Source organism: Tiliqua scincoides, chromosome 10 (genome assembly GCF_035046505.1).
Source record: "Tiliqua scincoides isolate rTilSci1 chromosome 10, rTilSci1.hap2, whole genome shotgun sequence".
NCBI lineage: Eukaryota > Metazoa > Chordata > Lepidosauria > Squamata > Scincidae > Tiliqua > Tiliqua scincoides.
Genome location: NC_089830.1, coordinates 8,625,606 through 8,650,554, shown reverse-complemented (window position 1 = coordinate 8,650,554; position 24,949 = coordinate 8,625,606). Strand labels below are relative to the sequence as shown.

General features: G+C 47.7%; 3 protein-coding genes across 5 annotated transcripts in view; 2 read left to right on the top strand and 1 right to left on the bottom strand.

Annotated features, from left to right (window-relative positions):
• The first annotated feature begins 1,691 nt into the window (after positions 1–1,691).
• On the top strand, positions 1,692–7,199 carry AIRIM (AFG2 interacting ribosome maturation factor). 3 transcript variants are annotated; one of them, XM_066638741.1, is made up of 5 exons: positions 1,692–1,749; positions 2,880–3,161; positions 4,056–4,235; positions 5,004–5,122; positions 6,406–7,199. In XM_066638741.1, exons 2-5 carry the CDS (start codon positions 2,881–2,883, stop codon positions 6,612–6,614), a joined length of 789 nt encoding a protein of 262 aa, XP_066494838.1. In that variant the 5' UTR covers positions 1,692–1,749; position 2,880; the 3' UTR covers positions 6,615–7,199. The 3 variants fall into 3 exon arrangements, with proteins under 3 accessions (XP_066494838.1, XP_066494837.1, XP_066494839.1); XM_066638740.1 differs by having other exon boundaries at positions 1,730–1,790; XM_066638742.1 differs by having other exon boundaries at positions 1,730–1,790; positions 6,437–6,574.
• A 3,384-nt stretch (positions 7,200–10,583) lies between these two features.
• Positions 10,584–15,695, top strand: DNALI1 (dynein axonemal light intermediate chain 1). Its single transcript, XM_066638704.1, has 6 exons — positions 10,584–10,700; positions 10,811–10,950; positions 12,711–12,880; positions 13,378–13,556; positions 14,045–14,209; positions 15,311–15,695. Exons 1-6 carry the CDS (start codon positions 10,620–10,622, stop codon positions 15,344–15,346), a joined length of 771 nt encoding a protein of 256 aa, XP_066494801.1. The 5' UTR covers positions 10,584–10,619; the 3' UTR covers positions 15,347–15,695.
• GNL2 (G protein nucleolar 2) overlaps positions 14,838–24,949 on the bottom strand; it is a 23,929-nt gene continuing 13,817 nt past the window's right edge. The window contains exons 7-17 of the mRNA XM_066638703.1: positions 24,342–24,500; positions 23,810–23,923; positions 22,507–22,635; positions 21,443–21,547; positions 21,014–21,172; positions 20,072–20,179; positions 18,353–18,753; positions 17,878–17,957; positions 17,652–17,743; positions 16,497–16,668; positions 14,838–15,062 (exon numbers count right to left, since the gene is read on the bottom strand). Coding sequence (XP_066494800.1) covers positions 16,522–16,668; positions 17,652–17,743; positions 17,878–17,957; positions 18,353–18,753; positions 20,072–20,179; positions 21,014–21,172; positions 21,443–21,547; positions 22,507–22,635; positions 23,810–23,923; positions 24,342–24,500 — 1,494 coding nt within the window. The 3' untranslated portion in view covers positions 14,838–15,062; positions 16,497–16,521. The remainder of the gene's footprint in view (positions 15,063–16,496; positions 16,669–17,651; positions 17,744–17,877; positions 17,958–18,352; positions 18,754–20,071; positions 20,180–21,013; positions 21,173–21,442; positions 21,548–22,506; positions 22,636–23,809; positions 23,924–24,341; positions 24,501–24,949) is intronic.

Here is a 24,949-nt window from a genome sequence, read left to right as displayed (position 1 = left end):
GAGTTTTCTGTTTTCTGTTGCATGGTGCAGAGTTGTCGATCTGCTTGTCGGTTTTCACCCTAAACCCCACGCACCCCATGAGGTTAACGGACCGTGGCGAGGCAACACCTTACTGGCTGGGGACTGCCCAGTTTAAGGCGGGCGGTAACTGCCCAATGAGATGCAATGATCTCTTCCACCGTCGGAAGCAGCCCCTGGCGTCTTGCTCTACGCCAATCGAGCAAAGACTTATAACCAGTAAACTGCTGCTTCCTGTGTTGTGCCGACGCCGTATGGCAAAGTTGGAGTGTCCTCTCCAGTGCGCTAAGCCTGGGTAAAGAAGGTATGGAGGATAGGCTGTTACCCATGCAGCAAATCCCCCCTCTCCACGTCGCTGGAATGGTCCAATGGAAAGGCAGAAGCCAGTACGGTTGGTTCCAGCGGCGTCGCAGGAGTTGCCAGAACGTGACTGTGTATAGCCGCGAACTGCCTCAGGGACTCCGGCTCCTGATTTTGCCTCGAGGTTGACTCCTGAAGCCTTTTCCACAACTGGATATAGCCACAAGGCAGTGGAGGTTTGAGGTCAGAGTTTCCTTCTTTTAGATGAGCTGCCTTCCTAGGCTGACGAGTCCCATCTACCCAGTATTGCAGAGGGAGAGCAATACTTCCATTTGCCTCCTCCCTGCTCACCCTCCGCAATCCCTCCCTCTCCCCCTCCCCCTGCAAACACCTGTCTGCCTCCCCCCGCCCACCCTCCGCAATCCCTCCCTCTCCCCCTCCCCCTCCGCAAACCTCCGCCCGCCTCCTCCCTGCTCCCCCTCCGCAATCCCTCCCCCTTCCCCTCCCCCTCTGCAAACCTCCGCCTGCCCCCTCCCTGCTCTCCCCCCACAATCCCCCCTCTCCCCCTCCCCCTCTGCAAACCCCCGCCTGCCTCCTCTCCTGAGGATCTCCCCCCACAATCCCTCCCTCTCCCCCTCCCCCTCTGCAAACTTCTGTTTGCTTTGGCTTCAATTGAGGAGGGGAAATAAACAGTCTAGGTGTCAGTATTTTTCTTTCAAATGGAAACTGACCATACTGATACGGAAGAAACGGATTTATGATATAAATCGCTTTAAAAATGTACAAGGTAGTGAATGTAGCCAAAGTTTTATTTCTATTTTGATTTCTGGAAAATAAAATTGTGAATTTTTCATTTAAAAGTAGTATATTATTATTATATTATTATTATATTATTATATCATATTTTATTATATTATATTATTTGATCATCATCATCACCACCACCACCACCACCAAATTTTGGTATTTAAGGTATTATTAAATTATATATATATATAATTTATATTATAATTAATAATTAATATAATTATATATATATAATATTATTATTATTATTATACTAACTATACTATTACTATACTAACTATACTATTATTATTATACTAACACCAAAAAGGTGGAGTTTTGTGTTTTTATGAGTTTGTGTCCATCCTAAAGGACCCTACAGTCTGAGAAAAATGAGTTTGTGACTCTCTTCTTTTCATACCTCTATGCACCTCCCCTTTTGTTCTGCCTCCATTCAATGAAGGCAACGACCAATCAGCGATGGGAGTGCCTGCAGAGACAAGAACAGGGGAGGTGGAACTCTGGGGAAACTGCTGAGAACTACGTTTCCCAGAACCCCCCAGGAGAATCAAGGTATGGGGCGTTCCAAGCATGCATCTCACTTCCTTTCCAGAGTCAACGTGCAACTCTGCGCTGCTGGGACAGGTGGGTGGTATGGCTGTGCAATCCCCAGAGTCTCTCTGCAGGTAAAGAGAGATGCTATTTCTTTGCACGCTGGTCATGAGGTGGCTCTGGACTTACAGCCACAGCCTATGCATGTCTACTCAGAAGTAAGCCCCATTATAGTCAATAGGGCTTACTCCCAGGAAAGTGTGGATAGGATTGCTGCCTTAATACAGCGTTATTACCAGGAAGGTCTACACTGGTTCTTTGTCAGTGCTGTATTCACACATTATGTTCAACATACAGTTTGTACCCTATGCCTGTGAGGGCTTCTGCCTTCTGTCTTTGCAAATAAGACCTAAGAACATCAGAAGAGCCCTGCGGGATCAGGCTCTCTTGTCTATCTTCCTGTTATCTCACAATGGTCCAGCAGATGCCTAGGGAGCATGAAGAACAGCAAGATTATTGCGTCCTGTGGCACTCCCTTGCATCTGGCATTCAGAGTTTGGCTACTTTCAAACCTGAACATTGATACAGTCATCATGGCTTGTAACCTGTGATGGGCTTTCCTTCCATAAACCTGTTCAATCCCCTTTCTCAAGGCGTCTAGGCTTTCAGGAGCTATCAACACCTTATGGCAAGGAGTTCCACTGATTACACTCTGGGTACAGAAATATTTCCTTTTGACTGTGATTCACACAACAGCATATATAGATTCTTGTGCAATGTTGCATGTGGATAGCCCTTCCTTTTCCCCTGATCCCCTCTAGCACACAGGTGGAAGGAAATACGTTTCAGGCTCTTGGAAAGCAGTGGAGATTCTCTCCATATTGGTTTGGCTGACTTAGTCTCATTTGCATAATTTTGTGTTCTGAATGGTTGCAAGGCAGTTTTCTGCATGTACCTGTTGCTGCTGTGATATGTATCTGTCTTTTGTTGCTTCTAAAAAAAAAATTTGTTGCTCTCACTGCTTTTTGGAATAGGGTACTGGACTTGTTGGAGTTTCACTGAAAAGATATCATATAGATTTTATGGGCAAAGCCTGCAAATCAACAAATGGGGTGCATATGGAGAATCTAGAACGAATTTGACAAACCTGGTTTGTTGGAGCCTTGTCGTACCGGCTGGTGTGTGTCCCATCTCAGCTAACTGGATTCTGCTTTTGTCCCTAGGATGGCTTCCGACAGCTTGGCTCTGCTCAACACCGTTCAGGGCTCCCTAGAGACGTGTTTTCGTGTCCTCCAGGAGCAGCACGAGGCCTGGAAGAACACACTGGTGGCCTGCACACCTCTTCTGGCTTCCCTGGCCAACCTGGCAGAGCAGATGCAGGCTTCCCGGAATGTCCCCTTCACCAGTACTTTGCCGCTGCGAGACTTCCCATGTTTGCAGGAGAAGCTCCTGCTCAAGCAGCAATGTGCAGCGGAGGCTGTGCTGGAAGAACTGCAGGACAGGCTGTGAGAACACCTGTCTTGTGCTGTTTGTGGTTTGGGGAGGGGGAGATGCTTCTGTGGGTGGGTGGTACCACCATTAACACTGGTAAGGGAAGAGGGCAGCTCTGAGTCCTCTAGTGGGAGAAGTGACAACCCAGAAAGTTCTCTTGCCCTACTTTAACTGAGCATGAGCATGTATGTACATGAGCATGAAATGGTTGCATGTTCCTCCCTAGATTATCCTTGCTTCCATCCCCCTCCCTGTTTGGATTGTGAGACTCCTTGGGAAAGAGAACTATCTTATTCCTTTCTTACGTTAACTGCCTTGAAAACCACTTGTATGGAAATGGTATACAGTAGGCCCCTTTTATCTGCAGGTCCAGCACCCACGGATTTCGCTAACCGTTGATACTACAGATGCTGGGGTCTGCTTTTAAAAGTGTTTTAAAAAGCCAAAATAAGTCAGAAAATAGCCTTTCCTACTGTAGCGCTGCCAGACTGCACCATCTGCAGGGCTGCAGGGCACTTGATGGCATTCCAGAAGCCACTTCCAGGTCACTCTGGGGTGAGCCAGGCCGAGGGAAATCAAAAGTGGCTTCCAGAGCACCATTGGGTGCTCTGCACTCAATGTCTGGATTGGCCAGAATTGTCTGCATTAGCTAGTGTTAATCTTGGAGGATCAGTAACAGTTCTATAATCCTTTTTATGTCAAGGGGAGCTTGTGCAATTAAGATGGGGGTGTCAAGAATCTCATCCTGAATCTTTGTCAGCTGCTCTTCAGGCGCTCTAGAAGAAGCACAAAAGGTCTTGGGAAAGTCTTTTGCACATGGGTTTTCCAGAGCATGCCTGGTTGTTCAGGGTAATAGATCTTTGTGCCGAACCCAAAGTCACGAGTTATGTGATCTTTGTCCTTTATAGGGCTGACCTTCAGAAGGTGCGAGATGCTGTTTGCAGCCATGTGGCTCATGTTCTCCAGCTTTGTAAGCAGCCGGTTGAAGGTCTCAGGCTGGAGAGTTACTTCCAAAGGTCCGCTATCTGCCCTTCTTTGGTAGACATGTTGGAGTGGTTGCTGGATGCCGAGAGGTTTTACCACCACATGTATCCTTGGGAAGCGTTCTGAATCTATAAGGTCTTCCAGAGCTGGACTGTATTTGAATTAATTTATGCAGCTCAATATATGTTGCCTTGCAGAGGAAGGTATGTGGCCCACCAGCTGCTTTGTGTGTGCAGAATGTCCCAGGCTCAGTTCTCGACAACCTCTCTAGGTAGAGCTTGGAAAAATCTGCAAGCCTGAAGTCCTCGAGAGTTGCTGCCCAATATAGTAATGGCAGTAAGGAGTTGGAAGGGCCTAAGCAGTCCAATATGGTCCTTTCTTTTTTAAAACTACTTGAAAATAGCTTCCAGTATTTCAGACGAATACATTGCGACCTCATTATCTGCAGAGGATCCATTCCAGGACCCCCGTGGATATGCGAATCCATGGATAAACAAATCTGCTTTTCCTCCCAGTATCCACGGCATCCGCGGTGAGTCAAGTTCATGGATGCGAGTTCCGTCCATACTAGGGAAGTACTGTAATAACTGCTAAAATCACTCAACTCCAGAACAGAAAATGCATCACAACAGTATGCCTGGTTGTGTGTCTTGTGGTGACGGACAGTGGTCATGTTCTGTGGGAGTTGCAGAGCCGTTGCCGTTGTCCGTTTATCCCTCTGACTTGTGCAGTGTGTGATTGTCGTCAGAATCCTTCCTCTGGACCCAGCCACTTCTGACTCTTCCCCAGTGTCCCTTAGCAGTGGTGAGGATGTCACCAGTCTCCCTGGGCCCCTGATCTCTTTGGGCTTGCCGTCCTTAACTCCTGAAAAGATACCTGGAGGTCAGGCTACTCCTTCTCCAGGTCAATTATGAGAAGCTGACAGAGATGCAAACTCTCCCCCAAACCTGGGAAAAGGTGCTCCAGCATAGCCTCCAAAACCCGGTAGAAGGTAATGAAGATAATTTCATTTAAAATATTTTTAACCCACTTTTCCAAAAGGGAGGTGCTCAGGGTGGCTTACAGTCAACTAAAAGCAACAGGCTGTTCCAGAACACTAGATAGGAATGCAAGAAGCAGTCATCTGGAATGCTAGCGGAGGGAGATTAAGAGCATAATCCTAAAGCCATGCTCAGCTGGCGCAAGTCTCGAGCCATCCTGGGAGTGTTGTGAAATGTGCTCTAAAGCATGTTTGCAACAATTCCAGAGTTGGAGAGGCCAGTGCAAGGATGTGCACTGGGCTCCCCATGCCATATCCCCACTGCACAGGGATGCAGTTCATGCCCATCTGGGGAGGCTTGTGCAGGGGGTTGGGGAGGGCAGAGGGTGGGTGGGCTGGCAGCAGATGGGCTTGGTGGGCAGACCAGGCCTGGGAAGTGGGTGAGACCAACCTCCAACACTTATGCCAGATTCTAACCCCCCTCTTGAGCAGCCTGGTGTGATTTCGCTGGCACAGATCCAAGTAGCCCCATTGCAGTGGCTGAAGCATTACTTGGGGTTAAGGGGCATAAGTCCCCGTATGCCAAGTTGCACTCCTTCCACCTTCAAACCTGTGCTGGATACAGTACAGGCCAGTTGGCCTGCCTGTTCCAGCACAGGTTAAGATTGAACTGTAAGAAAGCTAACAGGAAGCTGCTTCCTGTTCTCTTAGTCTTCCTCCTCTAGTGTTCTGGCTGACCACTTCTTGCATTCCTCTCTAGTGTTCTATAACAGGCTGCAATGGAAGAGAGATGAGTGCTTGAAGTATAGGGTCCCCTTTTGCAGATAAGTAATGGGCATCGGGGTTGGAGTACCATGGATAAGTGAATCTGTGATATGGGATCCATGGTTCTGGGGGAGCACCTCTACTTAAGGTTTCTGTGACACCTTTGGAGCCTTCACAACAGCTCTGTAAAGAAACCCAGGGCACCATCCTAACCAGGTCTACTCAGAAGTAAGTCCTATTTTGTTCAGTGGGGCTTACTCTCAGGAAAGTGTGGTTAGGACTGCAGCCCCTTTGTTGTTGTTTCCATATTGCAAATGCTGGGGCAGATTTCACAACAGAGGCAAGCTTTTAACTTGAGCCTTTGATTGAAGCCATCAAACTGCACCAGCAGTCTTGATGGGGGTTGGCTGTGATGGACCCTTCTGCTGTGAGCAGCTGTACATATGCACCAGCATTTGCTTGTGCTAAGCTCTGCAGAGGTAGCCTAAGCTGTCCTGTAGGGAGGCGCTGTGCATCTGACCTCAGACTAGATCTTTTGGTCTCTTGCTCTCTCTCTCTCAGATACCCTGCTGAAAGTTGCCTTCTTCCTAGAAGCTGTGTGACTGCCTCCATTGCGTGGAAAAGAGGCCACTTTGCAAAGAATGGTTTGCCACCTGGCAAGGCTGTGGCTTTGGATGGTGCTTCCCCAGCCCTGCTGGTGAGCAAGTCTGGATTTAGCCCTGTTAGATGGGATGTGTAGGCACCAGGGCCAGTGGTGATCATCGAACATGGAAACAAAGACCCTGAGAAAGCAGCAGCTGTGTGGACTACCTGCCCTTTGGGGCAGTGATTTCTGGTGGGCATCTCTATACACAAATAAAAGTTGGATTTTGTGCCCTCTTGGAACACTGCAAAGTATCCCTTTCTGTTCTGTCTTGAACAGCAGCAGGAGGCAGAGGGCCTGTGGGGTGGTTTAGATGAGAGGTCTGTGCCAGCAATCATCAGTTAGGGACTGACAGCCCAATCCTATGCATGTCTACGCAGAAGTAAGTCCCATTAAAGTCAATGGGGCTTACTCTCAGGAAAGTTTGGCTAGGATTGGGCTGTGACTCTTCTATAGTTTTTCTGGCAGGGGGCTGTGATGTTTTGTTTCTCCCACAACTTTTCATTGCTGCACATCAGAGATCTGTGTCACCTGCTTTGAGGAGATATTTAGCTGCTTCGAACATGGAAACAAAGACCCTGAGAAAGCAGCAGCTGTGTGGACTACCTGCCCTTTGGGGCAGTGATTTCTGGTGGGCATCTCTATACACAAATAAAAGTTAGATTTTGTGCCCTCTTGGAACACTGCAAAGTATCCCTTTCTGTTCTGTCTTGAACAGCAGCAGGAGGCAGAGGGCCTGTGGGGTGGTTTAGATGAGAGGTCTGTGCCAGCAATCATCAGTTAGGGACTGACAGCCCAATCCTATGCATGTCTACACAGAAGTAAGTCCCATTAAAGTCAATGGGGCTTACTCTCAGGAAAGTTTGGCTAGGATTGGGCTGTGACTCTTCTATAGTTTTTCTGGCAGGGGGCTGTGATGTTTTGTTTCTCCCACAACTTTTCATTGCTGCACATCAGAGATCTGTGTCACCTGCTTTGAGGAGATATTTAGCTGCTGATCTTTCACTTTAAAAAAAAAGAAGCTCCTCCTGATGAAGGAGGGGGCGGCATGCGATCACACCCAGAGTGACTGCCAATTACAGTTACTCTGGCCGAGATTCAGCACCATTCTGGGCCTCCACCACTCTCTTTTATAGGAGGAGAGGAAAGAGGCGGCCCAGAGCAACAGCCTCCCAACAGTGGCAGCCACTCTTGGGGTGATGCCACGCTGTTCTGAGCTGTGTCCTTCCTCTCCTTGGAGGAGAGGGGGCAGCGTAGAATGGCATGGAATCACACCGGGAGAGGTGTCAACTCCTGCAAGTGATTGCTATGCTATTTCTTTACTCAGTGTGGAACTCCTTGCCGCAGGATGTGGTGACGGCATGTGGCCTGGATGCCTTTAAAAGGGGATTGGAAAAATCCATTATGAGTTACAAGCCATGATGTGTATGTTCAACCTCCTGATTTTAGAAATGGGCTATGTCAGAATGCCAGATGCAAGGGAGGGCACCAGGATGCAGGTCTCTTGTTCTCTGGTGTGCTCCCTGAGGCATTTAGTGGGCCACTGTGAGATACAGGAAGCTGGACTAGATGGGCCTATGGCTTGATCCAGTGGGGCTGTTCTTATGATGTGATGATGTCACTGCAATTACTTCTAGGTGGGGGGGGGGGTGGCAGACTGGAAGGTGGCCCCCGGTGGAGAAAAGCCCAGGACTGCCTCTGCTAATGAGGGCAAGCCCTTTGACTGGACTTCTGAGTAAAATAAATGGCACAGGTTTCAAATGTCCCTCTACTCACACAGCACAAAGCTAATCAGGTTTACTCAACAGTGAATTCCATTGTAATGAGATTTATTCTCAGGAAAGTGTGTACTGGAGGGGTGCAGCCTCGGCTGGGGCTTCAAGTATCCCAAACAAAAAGCCAGAGGCAGAGCATGTCATGTGGGCAACATGGTTGGTGGCCAGGGTCTGATTAGTCACAGACAGGAAAGGAGGACCCCTTTCCATCAGGTTTACCATCACACAGCAGGGAGTTGCACTTTTTAGAAGCATACAGGTAGATTTCCCCTTATCCAGACATCTGCAGTGCAGACTATTTTGAAATCTGGACACTTTTGTCCAAGACTTGTTCACCCTACAGAAAGCACTAGAAGGTCTTGTGCTCATTCAGTGCAGGTATAGGCTGTGAGTTCTATTCTCTATACCAGGGACTTTTCAACCGAAGGGCCACATCAGATGTCTGGTACAGTGATGAGGGCTGGAAAAAAAAATATAAAATTTAAATAAATACATTAATCCAAAATTTAAATAAATACATTCAACTTAGATGAATGAATAAATGGGCTCAAATATCCAGGATTTCTCCTAACACCAACACAACCCAGAGCACACACTTAAACAGACCCCCATTACCCCATTACACAACTCTGGTTGTGCTTGGTTAACTGGGTCAGAGGCTCTCAGGAGATCAGAGGTTGGCCAGGGGCTGGATAGAGGTTCACTGCTCTAACCCGGGCCAGGGTTTGGAGACCCCTGCTCTACTCTGTGGTGTGTCCCTCTACAGACATTGCTGAAAAATGTCAAAAATGCCAGTAGCCACCCATATGCACTGGTTCCCAAACTTTTTTGACTGGCAGCTCCTTTTACCTACTGGGCCATTGGCTGTGGCTACAATTCTCTACATTGTAGTCGGCAGCAGTTTTGTCGTGAGGATTCTGCAGCTCCCCTGGCTGGTTTCCGCAGCTCCCCAGGGAGCCATGGCTCACAGGTTGGGAACCACTGGTTCATATAGGTAACAGTAAAAAGAGCAAGAGGAAGCCTTTCTCATATTTATGCAATTATTCCAAAATCAGTCAAATCTGAAATCCAGGCACCTTCCCATCTCAAGCAGTCCAGATAAGGGATAACCTGCTATTTGTTTTGTTTTGCTTTCTTTTGCAAAGGGCGCTTCCTAAGCACCCGGCTGGCCCAGGTCAGTCCTCCTGCAAAAAGGTTAAGCCCAGCTTGGCAGTGGCCCCAGGAGAGAGGACCTGTTTGAAAGCACATGCATAGGGGTCTAAACTGCTGCTTCCCAGTGCAACCTGCTGTGCCACTAGACCAGGGTGGCCAATCTTCCAACTTTAGGGCTCCTGGACCTTGAATAATGGTGTAGAGGAAGGAATTTCAGCAGGTGCACCTTGTCATCTCACAGGTGAGAAGGTGCACCTGTTGAAATTCCCTCCATTGTTCCAGGTCCAGGAGCCCAGATGGGCCATACCTGTGCTTGACAGTGTAAATGCCCTAGTCCATGCATGTCTATTCAGCAGTAAGTTCTATTCTAGTCAACAAATAGAATTGCAGCCTGAATGTGCGCTGAAATCCCAGAACCAGGGAGAGGCAGATGCACTTAGGGCACAATCCTATGCATGCCTACTCAGAAGTAAGTCCAATTCTGGTCAATGGGGCTTACTCCCAGGTAAGGGTGGTAAGGACTGCAGCCTAAATTTCCCCTGAAATCCCAGAACCAGGGCGAAGCAGATGCCCTGCGGCCAAATCCTGGGCACTGCTACTGAGCCCGTTGAGTTCAAAAGGACTTACTCCCGAGAGTACAGCCCTGCCCACTCAGCCCTCTTGGGACCTTCCAGCCCCGCCCTTCAGTGCAGCTAGCCACAGCCTTTCCTGGACGGCTCGTCTGTTAACTGCCCTGATTGGCAGATTCGCTCTGCGTGCTTTCATCATGAGCAACGCGATTGGACGCCTTTTCCATGGCGCCCCGCCTCCTCCGCCTGCCCTGCTGGGGGCAGCTTCGCTATGAACGACTGTCTGTTAAACGTGCCCTGATTGGCGAATTTGCTCAACCTGCTTTCATTACGAATACGATTGGCCACTTTTGCTTGAAGCTCCGCCTCTTTTCCCGCCCTGCCGTGCTTTTATATTAAATCTTTCCTGATTGGCGAATTCGCTCTGCTGTCTTTCATTAAGAACAACAGGATTGGTCGCCTTTTTCTCGGAGCTCCGCCTCTCTCTGCTGTGGGTGAGGCTTCACTAGTGGTCTCTGTGTCATGTGACCCGAGCTGCCTGCGTCGCGGCGTCCCGGTCGCTATGGCAACGGCGGCACAACAGTCGGGCCTAGCCAACCGCGGCCATGATCCCACCGGCGGACTCGTTGCTCCGCTACGAGACGCCGGTGCTGGTCAGCCGCAACACCGAGAAGCGCTCGCCCAAGGTACGCGGGCCGGGAGGGGGGCGCTGCGCTAACGTTACCCTCGCAAGACACGTGTTCGGGCTGACGCGTGTCAAGGGCCACAACTGACCGGCCTCTCGCTGCCCCCGCAGGCCCGGCCGCTGAAGGCGAGCCCGCAGGTGACCGCGCCCCCGGGGCCGGTGCCCTCGCCCAAGGGCAAGCAGGCGCCCTCGCCCGCCGCCGACCCCACCAAGCAGGCCGAGGAGATCCTCAACGCCATCCTGCCCCCCAGGTCAGGAGGGGGCGGGTGGTCGCTGGGGGGAGAACAAGGGGGAGGGGTGGTCGCTGGGGGGAGGGGGTTGTCACTGGAGGGTGAAGAGGAGGGGAGGTCGCTGGGGGGAGGGGAGGGGTGGTCGCTGGGAGGTGAGGGGGAGGGGTGGTTGTTGGGGGGAGGAAGGGGGGAGGTCGCTGGGGGGGTGAGGAGAAAGGGGGAGGTCGCTGGGGGGGTGAGGAGGGGTGGTCTCGGGGTGAGGAGGAAGGGGAGGTGAGGTCACTGTGGGGTGAGGAGTTGGGGGAGTTCACGGGGGTGTGGATGAGAAGGAGGGGTAGGGGTGGTTGCTGGAGGGAGTGAGTAGGGGAAGGGGTGGTTGCTGGGAGGGCTCAGGGCACCCTCTGCTGCTGCTTCACACTGAATCCCTGGTGCAGTGTTTCTCAGACTATGGGTCAGGACCCACTAAGTGGTTGTGAGCCAATTGCGGGTGGGTCCCCATTAATTTCAAAGCGTATTTTCTTTTTAATATAGCAGACTTGGTGCTGCCATGGTACCTGACTGCATTTGGGGAAATGTGACAGATCTGTACTTTTTAACAGGTTACTATGTATGCTTTGAACAATGCTTTGAACAATGATAGTCAGTGGGGCTTAATGGGGGGGGGGGTAGGTTCTATCCCACAGAAAATTTCCTCCAAACCTCCTATTCTAAACTTTTAAAACTATTATAATTTATAACGGCATTTCTCAAACTGTGGCTGAAAACTCCCTAGGTGTTTTGCAAGCCAGTTTCAGGGGGTCGAGCAGCACCTACCGCAGCTGAAAATACAGGGTACAGAGCTGCTGGGCGGGGGAGGTTCCCAGTGGAAGAAAGTCTGGTGCTTTGCCTGGAATAGGTGGGATGCTGGGAAGGGATAGAGGGCTGTGTGGTTGGAGAAGGATCCAAGTTTGCCTTCTGCTTTGACTTTCAAGCTGGAATGTTTGAATTCCAAGCTATGCAGAATAACAGCACAAGGGACTTTTGACTAATCACAGCTTGGGTCTGAAGCCTAAATTGATGGTGTCATTTGCAGGTTAAAGACATCTGGTGGGTTGTGATTCTTATAAGTGGGTCCCACTACTAAAAAGTTTGAGAACCACTGATTTGTAATTATAACTAACGTAGTTTTTGAATACAAACACATAGTTCTGCTTTCTGCACTTCTAACTTTTGAGAAACACCAAAATCAGCACCAAAAAAGTTTTCTCCTTGGTCAACGTTCTGCCCTGTGGCACATTCACTCTCCTCCAGAAGCTGCAAGCTTTGTTCACTCACACCTTAATTCTGACCCTCCTAAGTCCTTGTAGTTTATTATATTCCAGAGATATCCCTGCAGACTTCTAGTCCATTAACCATGCAACGAACCCACCCTGAACCACTAACTCCAATTACAGTATTTACCAACTCCTTATGGAACATCAAGGCAGGCATCCTGTACTCTTACCAGCAATCCCCCCCCCCCCAAATTGGTGCACAGGACTGTTTTTAAAAAGGTGTTCAAACTAGAGCTTAACATGGGTGACAATGGGAGGGGGAAGGAGGCAGGAAAAATGGCTGCACAATATGCTATTTCAGTTACAGTACGAGTAGTTCTCATTCACCAAGTTACAGTACATGTAAGTGTTCATGGTTTTATGGAAAATAAGACTTTAGTAAAGTCTTAGCAACAAAACTCAGATCTACTGCAGCAGGCATCTTTGTGCCTGCCATAAACTGGTATCTTTCTGCTTGCTTTGGGACAGAGAATGGGTAGAAGACAACCAGCTATGGATCCAGCAAGTGTCCAGCACCCCCAGCACACGCATGGATGTGGTGCATCTGCAGGAGCAACTAGACCTCAAACTCCAGCAGCGTCAGGCCCGGGAGACTGGCATCTGCCCTGTGCGGCGAGAACTTTACTCACAGTGCTTCGGTGAGTGAGGCAAGACCTCTTCCGCCTACCTTTGCTATGAGGGGAGCAGAAACCTCTTTCTCAGTGAGTGGATCCTTGCCAACCCCTGTATGCTGCTTTCTTGCTTCACTCACACTTGTCATATCCTTCCCATTCTGCTTCTAGACTTTCGATCTTTTATACAGAACTACAGTGTTCATCTTTTCCCCCACCCAACATACTCCCTTATCTGCTTATTCACTTTTTAACCTCTCTGCAGTTTCCTAAACAGCCACAGGATCTCTCATCAGAAAGGCACTGCAAACACAGCCCCGAAGCAAAACACAGCAGCCACAGAAGATTGGAGCAGCTAGCTGCACTTTGCACCAGATTTGCAGGGGAGACACAATAACTCCTGGACTTTGGGGTCATCCCAGAACTTTGGCCCCTGTGGACAGAGGAGAGCACAGATCTTGGGCCAAGTGCTATTGAGCTGCTCTTACCAGATACTGCTTGATTTGTGGCCTTTGTGCTTCCAGATGAGCTGATCCGGGAAGTGACTATCAACTGTGCAGAGAGGGGGCTGCTTTTGCTACGTGTGCGGGATGAGATCCGGATGACAATTGCAGCTTATCAGACCTTGTACGAAAGCAGTGTTGCCTTTGGTATGCGGAAGGCACTGCAGGCTGAACAGGGGAAGTCTGACACCGAAAGAAGAGTAAGTGTTCTTGTGGGGGGGGGGCGGTGGCATGTGGTAGCTTTTGCACCAAGATTGCTGGGGTTAGAGGAAGCTGCCTACAAGGCGGATGAAAAATGCAACCTTCACAGAAGGTGAAGAAGGTGGGCTAGTCCTTAAGCCTTACCTGCTGTCTCCAAATCCCACTCTTCCTAAACAGAAAAGTCACTAGGCATAACTAATACATTTTAAAGCCAGCAACTTATTTTTAAAAAAATTCTGAACAGCCACCATGTGTGCATTCACTTCATCTGCACAATGTCTGTGTCTCTCTCCAATATAACTGCATTTTCGCAAGTGTCACCACCCCAGTAGCTCAAGGCTGATCAAACAATGAAAACAATTTGGGTTTTAACTGCAGTGAAATTCCTCCTTCCTCTGCTGGGTGGCAATAAAGACACTTGAAGGAAGCCAGAATTGGTAGTTTCGCTTCAGCTGTGGTTACGTCAGTCTGTGGTTTCTATTCCAAGATTGCAGAGTTAGAGGATGAGAAGCGAGACTTGGAAAGGCAGGTGAATGAACAGAAGGCAAAGTGTGAAGCCATTGAAAAACGGGAACTTGAAAGGCGGCAGGTGGAGGAGAAGAAGCACACAGAGGAGGTCCAGTTCCTGAAGCGAACCAATCAGCAGCTCAAGGTCAGTTGAGGGGGTGGGAATTAGTGCATATGGAAACATCTTCTGCTTGGGTGCAACTCTCTCCTCTTTAAGAAGTTTCACTCTCCTTCTGAGGGGGGCTATCCACACAGGTTGAGTTGGTCAAGATGACCGTTTCCTCTCGCATTCAGAACATGGTGCCATCTTTAGACTAAATGATGGGTTCTTTTCCTTGGGTCAGATTGACAGCTGAGGCTGAAAGTGTTGTGCTGAAAGTGTTGTTCTGTCATCCATCAGTGATATAGCTTGCTTGCTAAAATTGGCCTATGTGTACCCTGCTCAGGACAGCCTATGAGCTAGCCCACCTGGACAGATCTGTTAGAAAGCAATAGAACCTGGCGCAGTAGCAGCACCTTTGAGTCTCTCACACCTTGGTACAGGAGAGGTATTCAGCAATATTAGATTCTATTCACCTAGAATTGCAGTATCATCCTTAAGAGACAAATGATCACAGTGGTGTATTCAAGCACCCTTTCCTTGCCCAGAAAGTTAATGGGGCTCCCAGAGCAGTGAGTGCAGGCTCAAATCCCAGCATGGCTGGCTGCAGATGTGTTGCAGATTGTTAGTGGGACTGTCACAGGCACAAACAGCACATGAGAGATCTCAGCTGCTCAGTGGAAAGTAGTAGAACCTGGCTCAGTGCAGCACATTCAAGTCTCTTGCCTTGGTACAAGGCAGAGAGGTTGCTAGTTTGGTGGGAGGTGTCAAATTACCAAAACCGCTTGTGAGGAAATGAAGGCCAGTTTGAACTCACAGTGGTAGATATTCTTCTCCCTCTGTCAGTCAAGCAGTTCAGGGACTTTGTGCTTTGCTTCTCCCCTTCTCAGGGCCCTTTCTGCCACCATCCAGGGAAAAGACCAACAAGGAAACTGAATATGGCACCCAGTAACCAAGGAGGAGAGAAACTAATCTATAAAATATGGGATGGGGAATGCAAGAATTAGCAAAAAAAATCCTCCTGGCTTGTTTCTGCCTCCAGTACTGGAGAAGCCTCCCAGTGGAAACAACCAAAGTTACACAGCTTTTGGTGGAAGTTAAAGAGATACTAATTAATTAACCTGCTTGTCTTATTTTGTGTTTCAGGCCCAGCTTGAAGGCATCATTGCACCAAAGAAGTAGATCTTAGAGCAGCCTTATGCCCAAAGCACCTCTTGAGCAACAAACAGGAGCACATCTTCAGAGGTTTCTCCTAAAAGCTTTCATAATTGAATCTCCAAACTATGCCTGCCTGCAGCATTCTCAAGTGGATCAATTAAGATTCAAATACATGGGTCAGAGCTTTCTCCCCATTTTTAGTGGCTCCCCAATCTCAGCTGGCTTGGGATTTGCCTCACAGTTCACACTAACTGGAGATTTTTAATAAGAATTTTTTATATATTTCAGCACTGGACAGCCTGACCCCTACAGCAAGGCCAAGGGTTGTAACAGTGTCACACGTCAATAAAAATGGCAATTCTGAAACTCTGTATATATCTGCTTGTTTAGCATTGCCTACTAGGCTAGATTTCATTGGTGGTCTGTAAAACACTACATGTTTCACCCTCTGCTACAGGAGAGACAGACAGCACTCATCTCCAATCAGCTGCCTGCTGCTTCAGTGAAGCCTTTGTGTAAGGGTTCAAAGCTTCTACTCCAGTGGTTCTCACACATTTAGCATTTTAGAATGAAAATCTATCAGGACCCACCGGAAGTGCTGCCATGACCAGAAGTAGGAAAATTTTTTAACAATCCTAGGCTGCAGTTCTACCCACACTTACCTAGGAGTTCCATTTACTATCATTAAGAGAATATACATAGTAGCTTGTTAAAAGTACAGGTCTAACATTTCACCAAATGCAATCACATAGCCTGGTAGCATCAAGTCTTGGGGTTGCTACCCCACAGGTTGAAGAACACTATACTAGACAATCCCACCTCTTCCTCACAGCAGGTTAATCTTACTGATTACTACAAAGAGTCTAGAACCCCATCCGGGTAAACCAGGAGTCTACATTAAGCCCAATAACCATAGAGGAATATTTTTTTCCCCCTAGTACTACATTTAGAGAGCTGCACCTGCAAATAGAATTTAGGCTTCCCAATAAACTACAGTATTCTGGCTGGAGAGCTTGTGGGTTTGGGTGGGAAGAGATGGTTCAGCTCCCAGATGAGTAAATAGTCAAGATTTCTGATTCAGAGACAAGGGAGGAGATGTCTTAACTTGCAGCAGAAACAACCGGTTTGCCCAATACATTCAGGGCAGGGAGGGGGAGAAGAAGAGAAGTGTCACCTTTAAGACAAACACAGAGCCAGAACTACTGTTTCTGTTTATTTCTCTTTGTTTTTGACTTCTGTCCCTCTAGGTTACGTTTCTTGTTTCTGTTTTTGTTTTTGACATTGTGAGTATCGTAGTATCGAGCCCCAACTTTCTTTGAATGCTGTTGCCGTTCTGCTCTTCTCCTCTGTAAAAGCAGAAGCACACAGGCGTTAGCCATGCCTTTTAAAAACCAAAGAGGAAGCAAACAGATTAGCCCTACTCTCACACACCCACACCCCAAATTTCTCAACTATTTTCTCCAACTTCAAAGATGGGGTAGGGGCACCATTGCAAAGGCAGAGCTGGAAATGAGGGAACATGATCCCGGTTCCCTTCCCCACCACCACACACGAATGGAACAGAGGTGTCTCAAAAATCTTCCTTCCCCCAGCAGTGGTCTCCATGACAAAAATGCAGGAAAAAGACTAACACTAAGACAGGGACTGCTGGTTATTGCTCACTCCCAAATGCTGCTCAGGCCAAAGAAGAGGCAAACATCAAGGTCAGTGTCTGTGGAACTGCTTGCCAAACATAACCCTCACCAAGGCCAAGAAGTGACCCTTCCCCTACGCCTTGCAAGTCAAGATCCCTTCCAACTTTTGCTCCATGTCTTAGATGTATCCCTAAGAAACTCTGAGACAATCACAAGTTTGCAATCACAATGGGCAAGTTTGCTTGCCCATTCACTGAACACCACCTAACCTGTTAATGTCTAAGGCAACTGAGGCACCTGTCCTGCTCCCCTTCTCCATTATGGTCAGTCTAGGAAAGCATCTGTATCCTGCCCCAAGAGCACACACAACAGAAGTTATGCAAACTTCTAGAAATGTGGAAATGAACATGGTTGCTATGAGCCTGCTCAATTTGCAACCTTTATTTAAAACCAGATCAGGTCTGGTTTCATACAATCTCATTTTCACAGCAAGGGAAATGAAGGGACACAGACTTTATGGAAGCCTACAAAGAACCTGCTTTAAAAAGACACAAAAAGCTGAATTTACACAGCAAGCCAGCAACACATGCTGTGCATGTAACTGCAGAAGGCTCCTTTGTCAGAGAACCATGGCATTCCTTATTCCCTCTGGGAGCAGGGAAGGTCAAAGAGGGAAAGAAAATTCCGATACCTACCTCCTTGGAACTCAATTTTTTCTTAACCGGATGAGCATCAGCCTCCTGTTCCTCTTCTTGTACCTTCCTTTTCTCAGCTTTCCTCAGACGCCCTAAAAGAAATATTTTGAGAATTGCATGAGGCAAAGAAGCAGCCTTTCACGGACACTTAGCCAGTCCAACTGCCTCAGGTGTAAACACTCAAAAGGAAGCTTAAACCAACACTGCCCCACAGCTGCAAGCTCACCTTTAGACTGATCACTTGCAACAGCCGTGGAATCAGGCTGAGATTTCACAAATACTTTTTCACTCAGCCCTTTTGGGATTCTGTAACAAGATAAGGAAGGCAGACATTTAGATCTTATAGGCACCCAATACCCAGGACAGCATTTCACTGCTGGACACAGACACACCCCTTCCATGCAACAATAAAATGATGCACAGGGCCAGAATGAGACTTTCCATCATATCACATGGCCCCTAGACTGAAAAGAAAGCAGTCTTCTTTAACAGTACATGGCATCACTGGGAGCGATCTGATCTCCACCTGTGACATGCTGAAATCGGGATTGTCTTGGTGATGGAGGATGAGAAGTAGGTCAATGGCTGGGGAGCAAAAGGTTGGTCTCAACCTTTGGCAGCAGTCCCTCTTTATAGCCATGGAGCATAATCAGGCTCTACCACCCACAGGAGTGGAAGGCAAAGGCGCTACCCATGCATACCTTATAGCTGAGAACCTCTTGGCCTTTGCCTTGTCCAAGAATCTTTTATACTTGGCAATCTTATCCTCTAGAGACTTCAGCACTGCCTTTGAATCCTGCTTGGTACCTGGCTGGCCAAGCTGGCAACATTCCTCCTCTTTGCCCTTTTCTTCCTCCAGCTCACTGTCAGTTTCATCAGCGTCCAACACATCCACAGGTACCAGGTCCTCTTGTGAGAACTGAGGAGCCACAGTGAGCTTCCCAAAGTTCTGCCGCACATGGGACAAAGGCCATTTTGTGGCCACACTGGGGCAGTCATCTCTTGTAGTCTGCTCTGCAAGCACCTCTGACTCTGTGGCCTCCCCAGTCGTCTCCTCTCTCTGACTTGTGGCTATGGATGTTTCTGAGGTATCTGCTGCAGGCTGGAAGAAAAAAAGTTTCATTTTTATATCATATATCAAATACAGTGGACCTGCCTTATCCATGGGTCCAGTATCTGTGGCTTTTACTATCTGCAGATGCAGGGGTCCCATTTTAAAAACTGTTTAAAAAGTAAAAATCTGTAAGAGAATAGCCTTCACTACCTTTGTACTAAAAAACCATGACAGTTGCAGGACAGTCTTCTGCATTTCTGTAAGCCACTTCTGGGTCATGCAATGCATTCTGGGGCAAGCCAGGCCCAAGGGAGGTGGTTGCATGACCTGGAAGTGGCTTACAGGAATGCAAAAGACTGCCCTGCAAATGGCATGATTTTGCAGTGCAAAGGAAGGGAATCTTACTGATTTTTACTGTTTAAAACATTTTTAAAAGGGGATTCCAGTATCTGCATATCAGTATCTGGGGGGGGGCAGGGCGGGCAGAATTGAACCCTCATGGATACCGAGGGACTATTGTATATGGAAAAGGAGCTTATCTACAAATTGCAACTATCAATACACTCTACCCGGTCATTTTTTCCTCTCCAGATATTCTTGATGAAATTTAGCACTATAGGGCCTTGAACTGCTGACTCAATTTGAATCCAGTTTCACTGGGATCCAGTCGCAGAAACTGATCCAAATGTAGCTCTGTGTGAAATTACTGTCAAAGAGCATCTCAGAGCACACTTCCCTCATCAATGAGTAACTCTAGTCTCTCTCCCTCCCTCCCCCAACTTAGGGACAGGGATTCCAGACTGGTGGGGTGTGGATTCCCAGAACCTTTCTTTTTAGAACTAATAAATGACCACAACCTGCATATTGCAAAGTGACTCAATCACAACTTAAAACAATGGGGTCCAGGTGTCTCAATTTTATCCATGGTAACAAAGCACTGGTTTGTAACAAAATATCACAGGGGAAATATTTAAACAGAAATGAACGTTTAAGGAAGATCTCCATTATCTAAGCGCACCTGCTATGATTCTGGGAGTGGGAAATGTTTAAGGACTGTGAGTCAGCAGGACTGAACTGAATGGAAATCCTTCTCAACCTCTTACCAAGAGGCTGGGCAAGAATTCTCTGCCCCATTTGGGGAAAACCTTCTGCAAAAACCACTCATTTAGCCAACAGTCACACAATTTTCTGCCATGGCTGGGGCTGAGTGTTAGCTCAAATGCCAGTTGCCATCAAAGTGATTTGCTAAGAGATTCTCTCTCTCTCTCTCTCTCTCTCTCTCTCTCTCTCTCTCTGACAATGCCCATAACTTATGTGTTACTGTAATCAAGACATTTCTTCATTCAACTTGCTCATGTGATCTTACCTGAGGGCTCTGCTCCATATTTGGGGGCTTCACAAAGAAGGGGATACGGCCCCGCTGCCAGTCATTCAGCACCATCTTGCTCACTGTGCGAACATCAGGCTCTCCTCCCTGAAACAGAAATACTCTTTCAGGTCCACTCAGAACAGCTCCAACCAAAAAACCAAGAGGAACACGCTATTCAAAACTCTCTAATGCAAAATGGACAATCTGTTTCTTGAGTTCTGTCTGGTTCCATTAACCCAGCCACTGCAACCTACAGATACAGGAAAAGGAGGTTAGTTGCAGGCACATGGATTTCAACATCTTCTTTTTCAGAACAATGTGTTTCTCAAACTGTGGGTCGGGACCCACTATGTGGGTTGCAAGTCAATTTCAGGTGGGTCCCCACTCATTTCAATATTTTATTTTTAAGATATTAGACTTGATGCTACCGTGGTATGGGACTGCATTTGGGGAAATGTTACAGACCTAGACTTTTAACAAGCTACTATGTATATTCTTTTAACAACGATAGTAAATGGGACTTACTCCTGGGTAAGTGTGGGTAGGATTGCAGCCTAGTATTGTTAAAAATTTTCCTGCTTGATGATGTCACTTCCAGTCATGACATTCTGGTGGGTCCTGACAGATTCTCATTCTCAGAAGTGGGTCCCGGCACTAGATGTGTAAGAACCACTGTCCTAAAATCAAAATCCCAGCTGAATTTATGGAACCAGACAGGAACCTGCTTGCTCCCCTTATCCTCATTTTTTGTTGCTGAAAGTCCTTCCCACAAATGGCATCACTTCCTGAAAAAAGACTGGCCTATTCCTGAGCCTTCTGAATCAGACAGTGGTTCCACAGGTAAGCCAATCCCACATCAGCAGCCCCTTCCAGGGTAGCCTTCCCAAACTGTACGGGGGGGGGGGGGGGTGGAGAGAGAAAAAAGGCAAGCTCCTTCACCTTGAGCAGCTTCCCAGTCTGGGCAGCCAGCTTCTCGAGGAAATCCTCAGCATTCTCCCAGGCGTCTACTTTGTAAGTCTTGCTGACGTATTCAGGCTTGGCTCTCTCCAGCACTGCAGAAATGTGATCTTCGGGAGTTCTGATTTTTTCAACTTGTACCTGGGAACAACCAGGAAATCAGCCCCTCCTCACAGACACAGCATGTGCAGCTGAATGCACAGAGCCAGGTGGCTTTGAACAGCAAAGCAGGGGTTTTCCAGACCTGTGTGTTCATTTCTCCCTTTATCAGTTACCAAGGAATCATGCTTTGCAAAGGAGGGGGAGTCAGGTCTGGAGCTCAACATCAGCTGCTGAATTATGGACCGCAGACCCAAAATGAATCAGTCTGATCACAAAAAAAGTTTCAAAATATTTCCCCAAGACACTCACCACTCCCTTCAGCACAATGTCAGTTTCTGTGTCTCCTGATGGATACACCACACCTGGGCAATCAATGAGGAAGATGCGTCGCATCAAGGTGATGTACTGCCATACCTGTTGGAAAAAGAGTAGCATCCACCTTACCTTCCCTTGGCTGGAATTAAAGATGAATGTCGCACCTATTGGCTAGAATTAGAGGTGAAAGCAGCACACCTTTTGGCTGGAGAGCGAAGGCCTCAGGTCTTCTCAGGGATGGGCAAGTGAGATAACAAGGGTGGCTAACAGAACTAGAGAGTGGGAGAGGCAGATCGGCCCAACCAAGAGCCAAATTCAAATCACTTCTCAGCCATGAAGCTTTCTGGGTGGCCCATGGATGTTACCATCTCACAGCTGAACCTTCTACCTCTCAAGACTATTAAATCTTGGGGCATCTGGTGGGCTGCTGTGAGATACAGGAAGCTGGACTAGATGGGCCTATGGCCTGATCCAGTGGGGCTGTTCATAAGAAAATAAGGCATGTAAATAAGGCATGTACATCTTGCAGGTTGCTCCGATCCACAGAGGCAGGACAGATTTATTTTCTTTCACTAAGCAAGGCTTTTGTCTGCTTCTTGCTGTTTCTACTGAGATAAGTGACCCTATCACATGCGGGGGGGGGGGGGAGGGAACTAAACCAAAGCCCTCATAAGAGGGACTGCATTACTCATTTTTGGTAAATCCAATTATTTGGTGTCTTTCAACCAAACAAGATTCTCGCTGCAGAAAAAGACTTACAGTGAGTTTCTGCAGTGGACTAATTTAAGCCGGGTGTACTTTCAGCTCTGGAAAAATCCAAATGAAACAAATTAAGGACTTCTGCTCATGTGCACAGTTTATTCTACTAGGCAGAGCACAGAAGCAGATGGAAGCCTTACCTCCTGACCACAGGAAGTCCTGCTAAGCCTCCTCCCCATTCCCCATATTTCATTAGGCATTACCCATATTCTCAAGCTTATGTTTCCAGTTGCAAGGGCTAGAAACTCCAGCCCACAGATGGCTCAGATTCTGACAAGCCCTGCGGGAATGAGACTTGCCTTGGTTTCACCAGCAATGGGAGCCACGTTGCAGACCTTCTTGGAGCGAAGCGTATTGATCACAGAGCTCTTTCCCACATTGGGGTAGCCGATGAAGCCCACACTGATCTGCTTCTTGTCCACATGCAACTGTTGGGAAATGCGCAGAGAAAGGCTTGCTGCCAGCATCCCAGAAAAGGTAGAGACAGTGGTTTACAACAACTAGTTTCTCCTAAGTGTGCAACTGGGGGAGCCAAGTAGACACTGGTTCTCTGAAAGGGGCCTTGTCAATTGATAGGCTCCTATCCACCCAAAGCTACTTAGACAAGCTTGCAAATATATATTATATTTATAACATATATATCACTATCCAGTGGGTCTCTTCTATGGAGACGCAGGAAATAGACATGGGCAGAAGGAAGGAGAAAATGGAGCTTGAGTCGTGAATCAGCTATGGAGGGCAAGCTCCATTTCCAGAAAACCGGCACACCTTCTCAACTCTGGTTCAGAATTACACTTGAGAGGAGCAAGGAGGGGTGCTGAGCAGCAACAGCAACCACCACTTCATTGGTTGCACAGCCAAGTAGAACACCTCTTTCTGTGAGCTCAACTGTTCTTGTGCACCACTGTTTCCCTTCTCCCAGAACGTAAAATCAGGCTGAAAGCAGATAGTGTTGAGTTGGCAGTGGGAGCATACAGGAGTACAGGAAATCACTGGGATGGAGAACAGGATCTCAGCTAGGAAGGCATGTGCATGTACACACCTCCTAGCCCTGTACTTCATTTGTGCCCCACTCTATACAGGCTGTGCCAATGTGGTGTTGCTACCACGACTAGTGCCTGGCATCAATATTCGTTGGTTTGGCAGATCTATGCCCCCCAATGCCAGAAAAGTACACAAAACCATTTAGAACAGTAAATCCATGTTGCTTGTATACCAACATCAGCATTTACTGTCCTTTATATTGCACTCTTTTTCACATGCTTATTTTATTGCAAGTTGATGCGCCTCAGTTTTAATAGGGAAAAGCAGAACAAAAAAAATCTGTCAAATAGAAAAAATGACCAGTGCAAAAAATGTACAGCTGAACAGCAAATCAAGGTCATACAAGGACTCCTAGTTTTTGCTCCCTTGTGTCTCAATGGGAGATTCAAGGCACCCTTCAGCAAATTAGATTTGCCAGCACATCAGGAAACATTCCCAGGTAAACTATGCTTTTTCTGAAACTGCTACTCTCTGCCAACAGAGAGACACACTTCAACACCACTCAAAGTCTACCACTCACCACAGATTTAGACTGGCCAAAACAAACGCATCCCATACCTTTCCAAACTGTCTCAGGAGCTGGATGAAGGCTCCTTTTCCAAAGGGATTTGTAAGGCTGGCATGGAAGGCCAAGGTCGGGTATTCATGGGAGAGGATGGCAACCCAGCGCTTCTGGAAGGAGAGAACAAAATCCGTGATTTACTGTCCCATGTCACAAGGCACAGATTTTGCGTGAAAAACCTTAGACACTCTCCTCCAACACAACAGGTGATGCTTTGTCCGGTGCTTTGAAACACTCAAATTGTTTCAAATTGGTTTTCTTGCTAACTCAAAGCAATTAGTTCAAACTAACAGAAACCAGATCAGCTGCAGCATAACACTTCGTATAGCTCTAGAAAGCTATTTCAGACAGTCAGCCAGTGAAATTGGAAACCATGCAGCTCGCTGGGTTTTACTGACTACACAAGTTACAACTACATTTGCTGGAGAGCTGGTCCTCCACCAACAGGAAGCCTTAGAAGGACAGCTCCTTCTCAACCTGTGCCACCTGACACCCCTCCTCTGAATGCAGCAAGGATCTGGGACTTACTGTGGCCCACGTGGGCACAAGGTCGCATTTATTCAAGACAAAAATGAGATGTTTCCAGGGTTTCTCCTTCTTCAGGTAGGCCTCCACATGTGGGGAGCGGGTCCCCTGGGGATCTCTGGCATCCAGCACTTGCACAACAACGTCGGATGAATCAATCACCTGGCAGTTCACAGAGAGAGGTGAGGAACATCAGAGTGGGAGATGCCATTTTGCAGGATTCTAGTTCAGTTCTTGCCAGGCTGGTTCAGACTATCCTGCCCCATAGTCCACTAACCGGGCCTCTTTCAATAGTTAAATAGAGTTAAATAGTACACTAAAAACTCAATTTCAGAGTTGTTGCTAGACTCAATTGCTAGAAGCATGCCCAGGACAGAATGGTAAAGGATCCGAATCTGGGACTGGTTTAACCTGAACAGAAATATGAGAACATTAGAGAATGTGATGTAAATAGGTTCAACACCAGAATACAAACTTAAGTTCACAAGGCGAGTGCAGAAATTCCAGCCAGCAGCTCCCCAAGTGCTCCATAAAGTCCAACATCTTTCTTGGATTATTCTTAAGCAGAGTGGCATTAAACGTAAATACAGGGTGATCCAGCCCGGCCCCCA

Coding starts and splice junctions, on each gene's coding strand:
- AIRIM (XM_066638740.1), top strand. CDS start 1,759: ATGGCTGTGCAATCCCCAGAGTCTCTCTGCAG. Junction 3,162..4,055: donor GAAGAACTGCAGGACAGGCT/GTGAGAACACCT, acceptor TGTCCTTTATAG/GGCTGACCTTCAGAAGGTGC. Junction 5,123..6,405: donor CCTCCAAAACCCGGTAGAAG/GTAATGAAGATA, acceptor ACCTCAGACTAG/ATCTTTTGGTCTCTTGCTCT.
- DNALI1 (XM_066638704.1), top strand. CDS start 10,620: ATGATCCCACCGGCGGACTCGTTGCTCCGCTACGAGACGCCGGTGCTG. Junction 10,701..10,810: donor CCGAGAAGCGCTCGCCCAAG/GTACGCGGGCCG, acceptor CTGCCCCCGCAG/GCCCGGCCGCTGAAGGCGAG. Junction 13,557..14,044: donor AGTCTGACACCGAAAGAAGA/GTAAGTGTTCTT, acceptor TTCTATTCCAAG/ATTGCAGAGTTAGAGGATGA.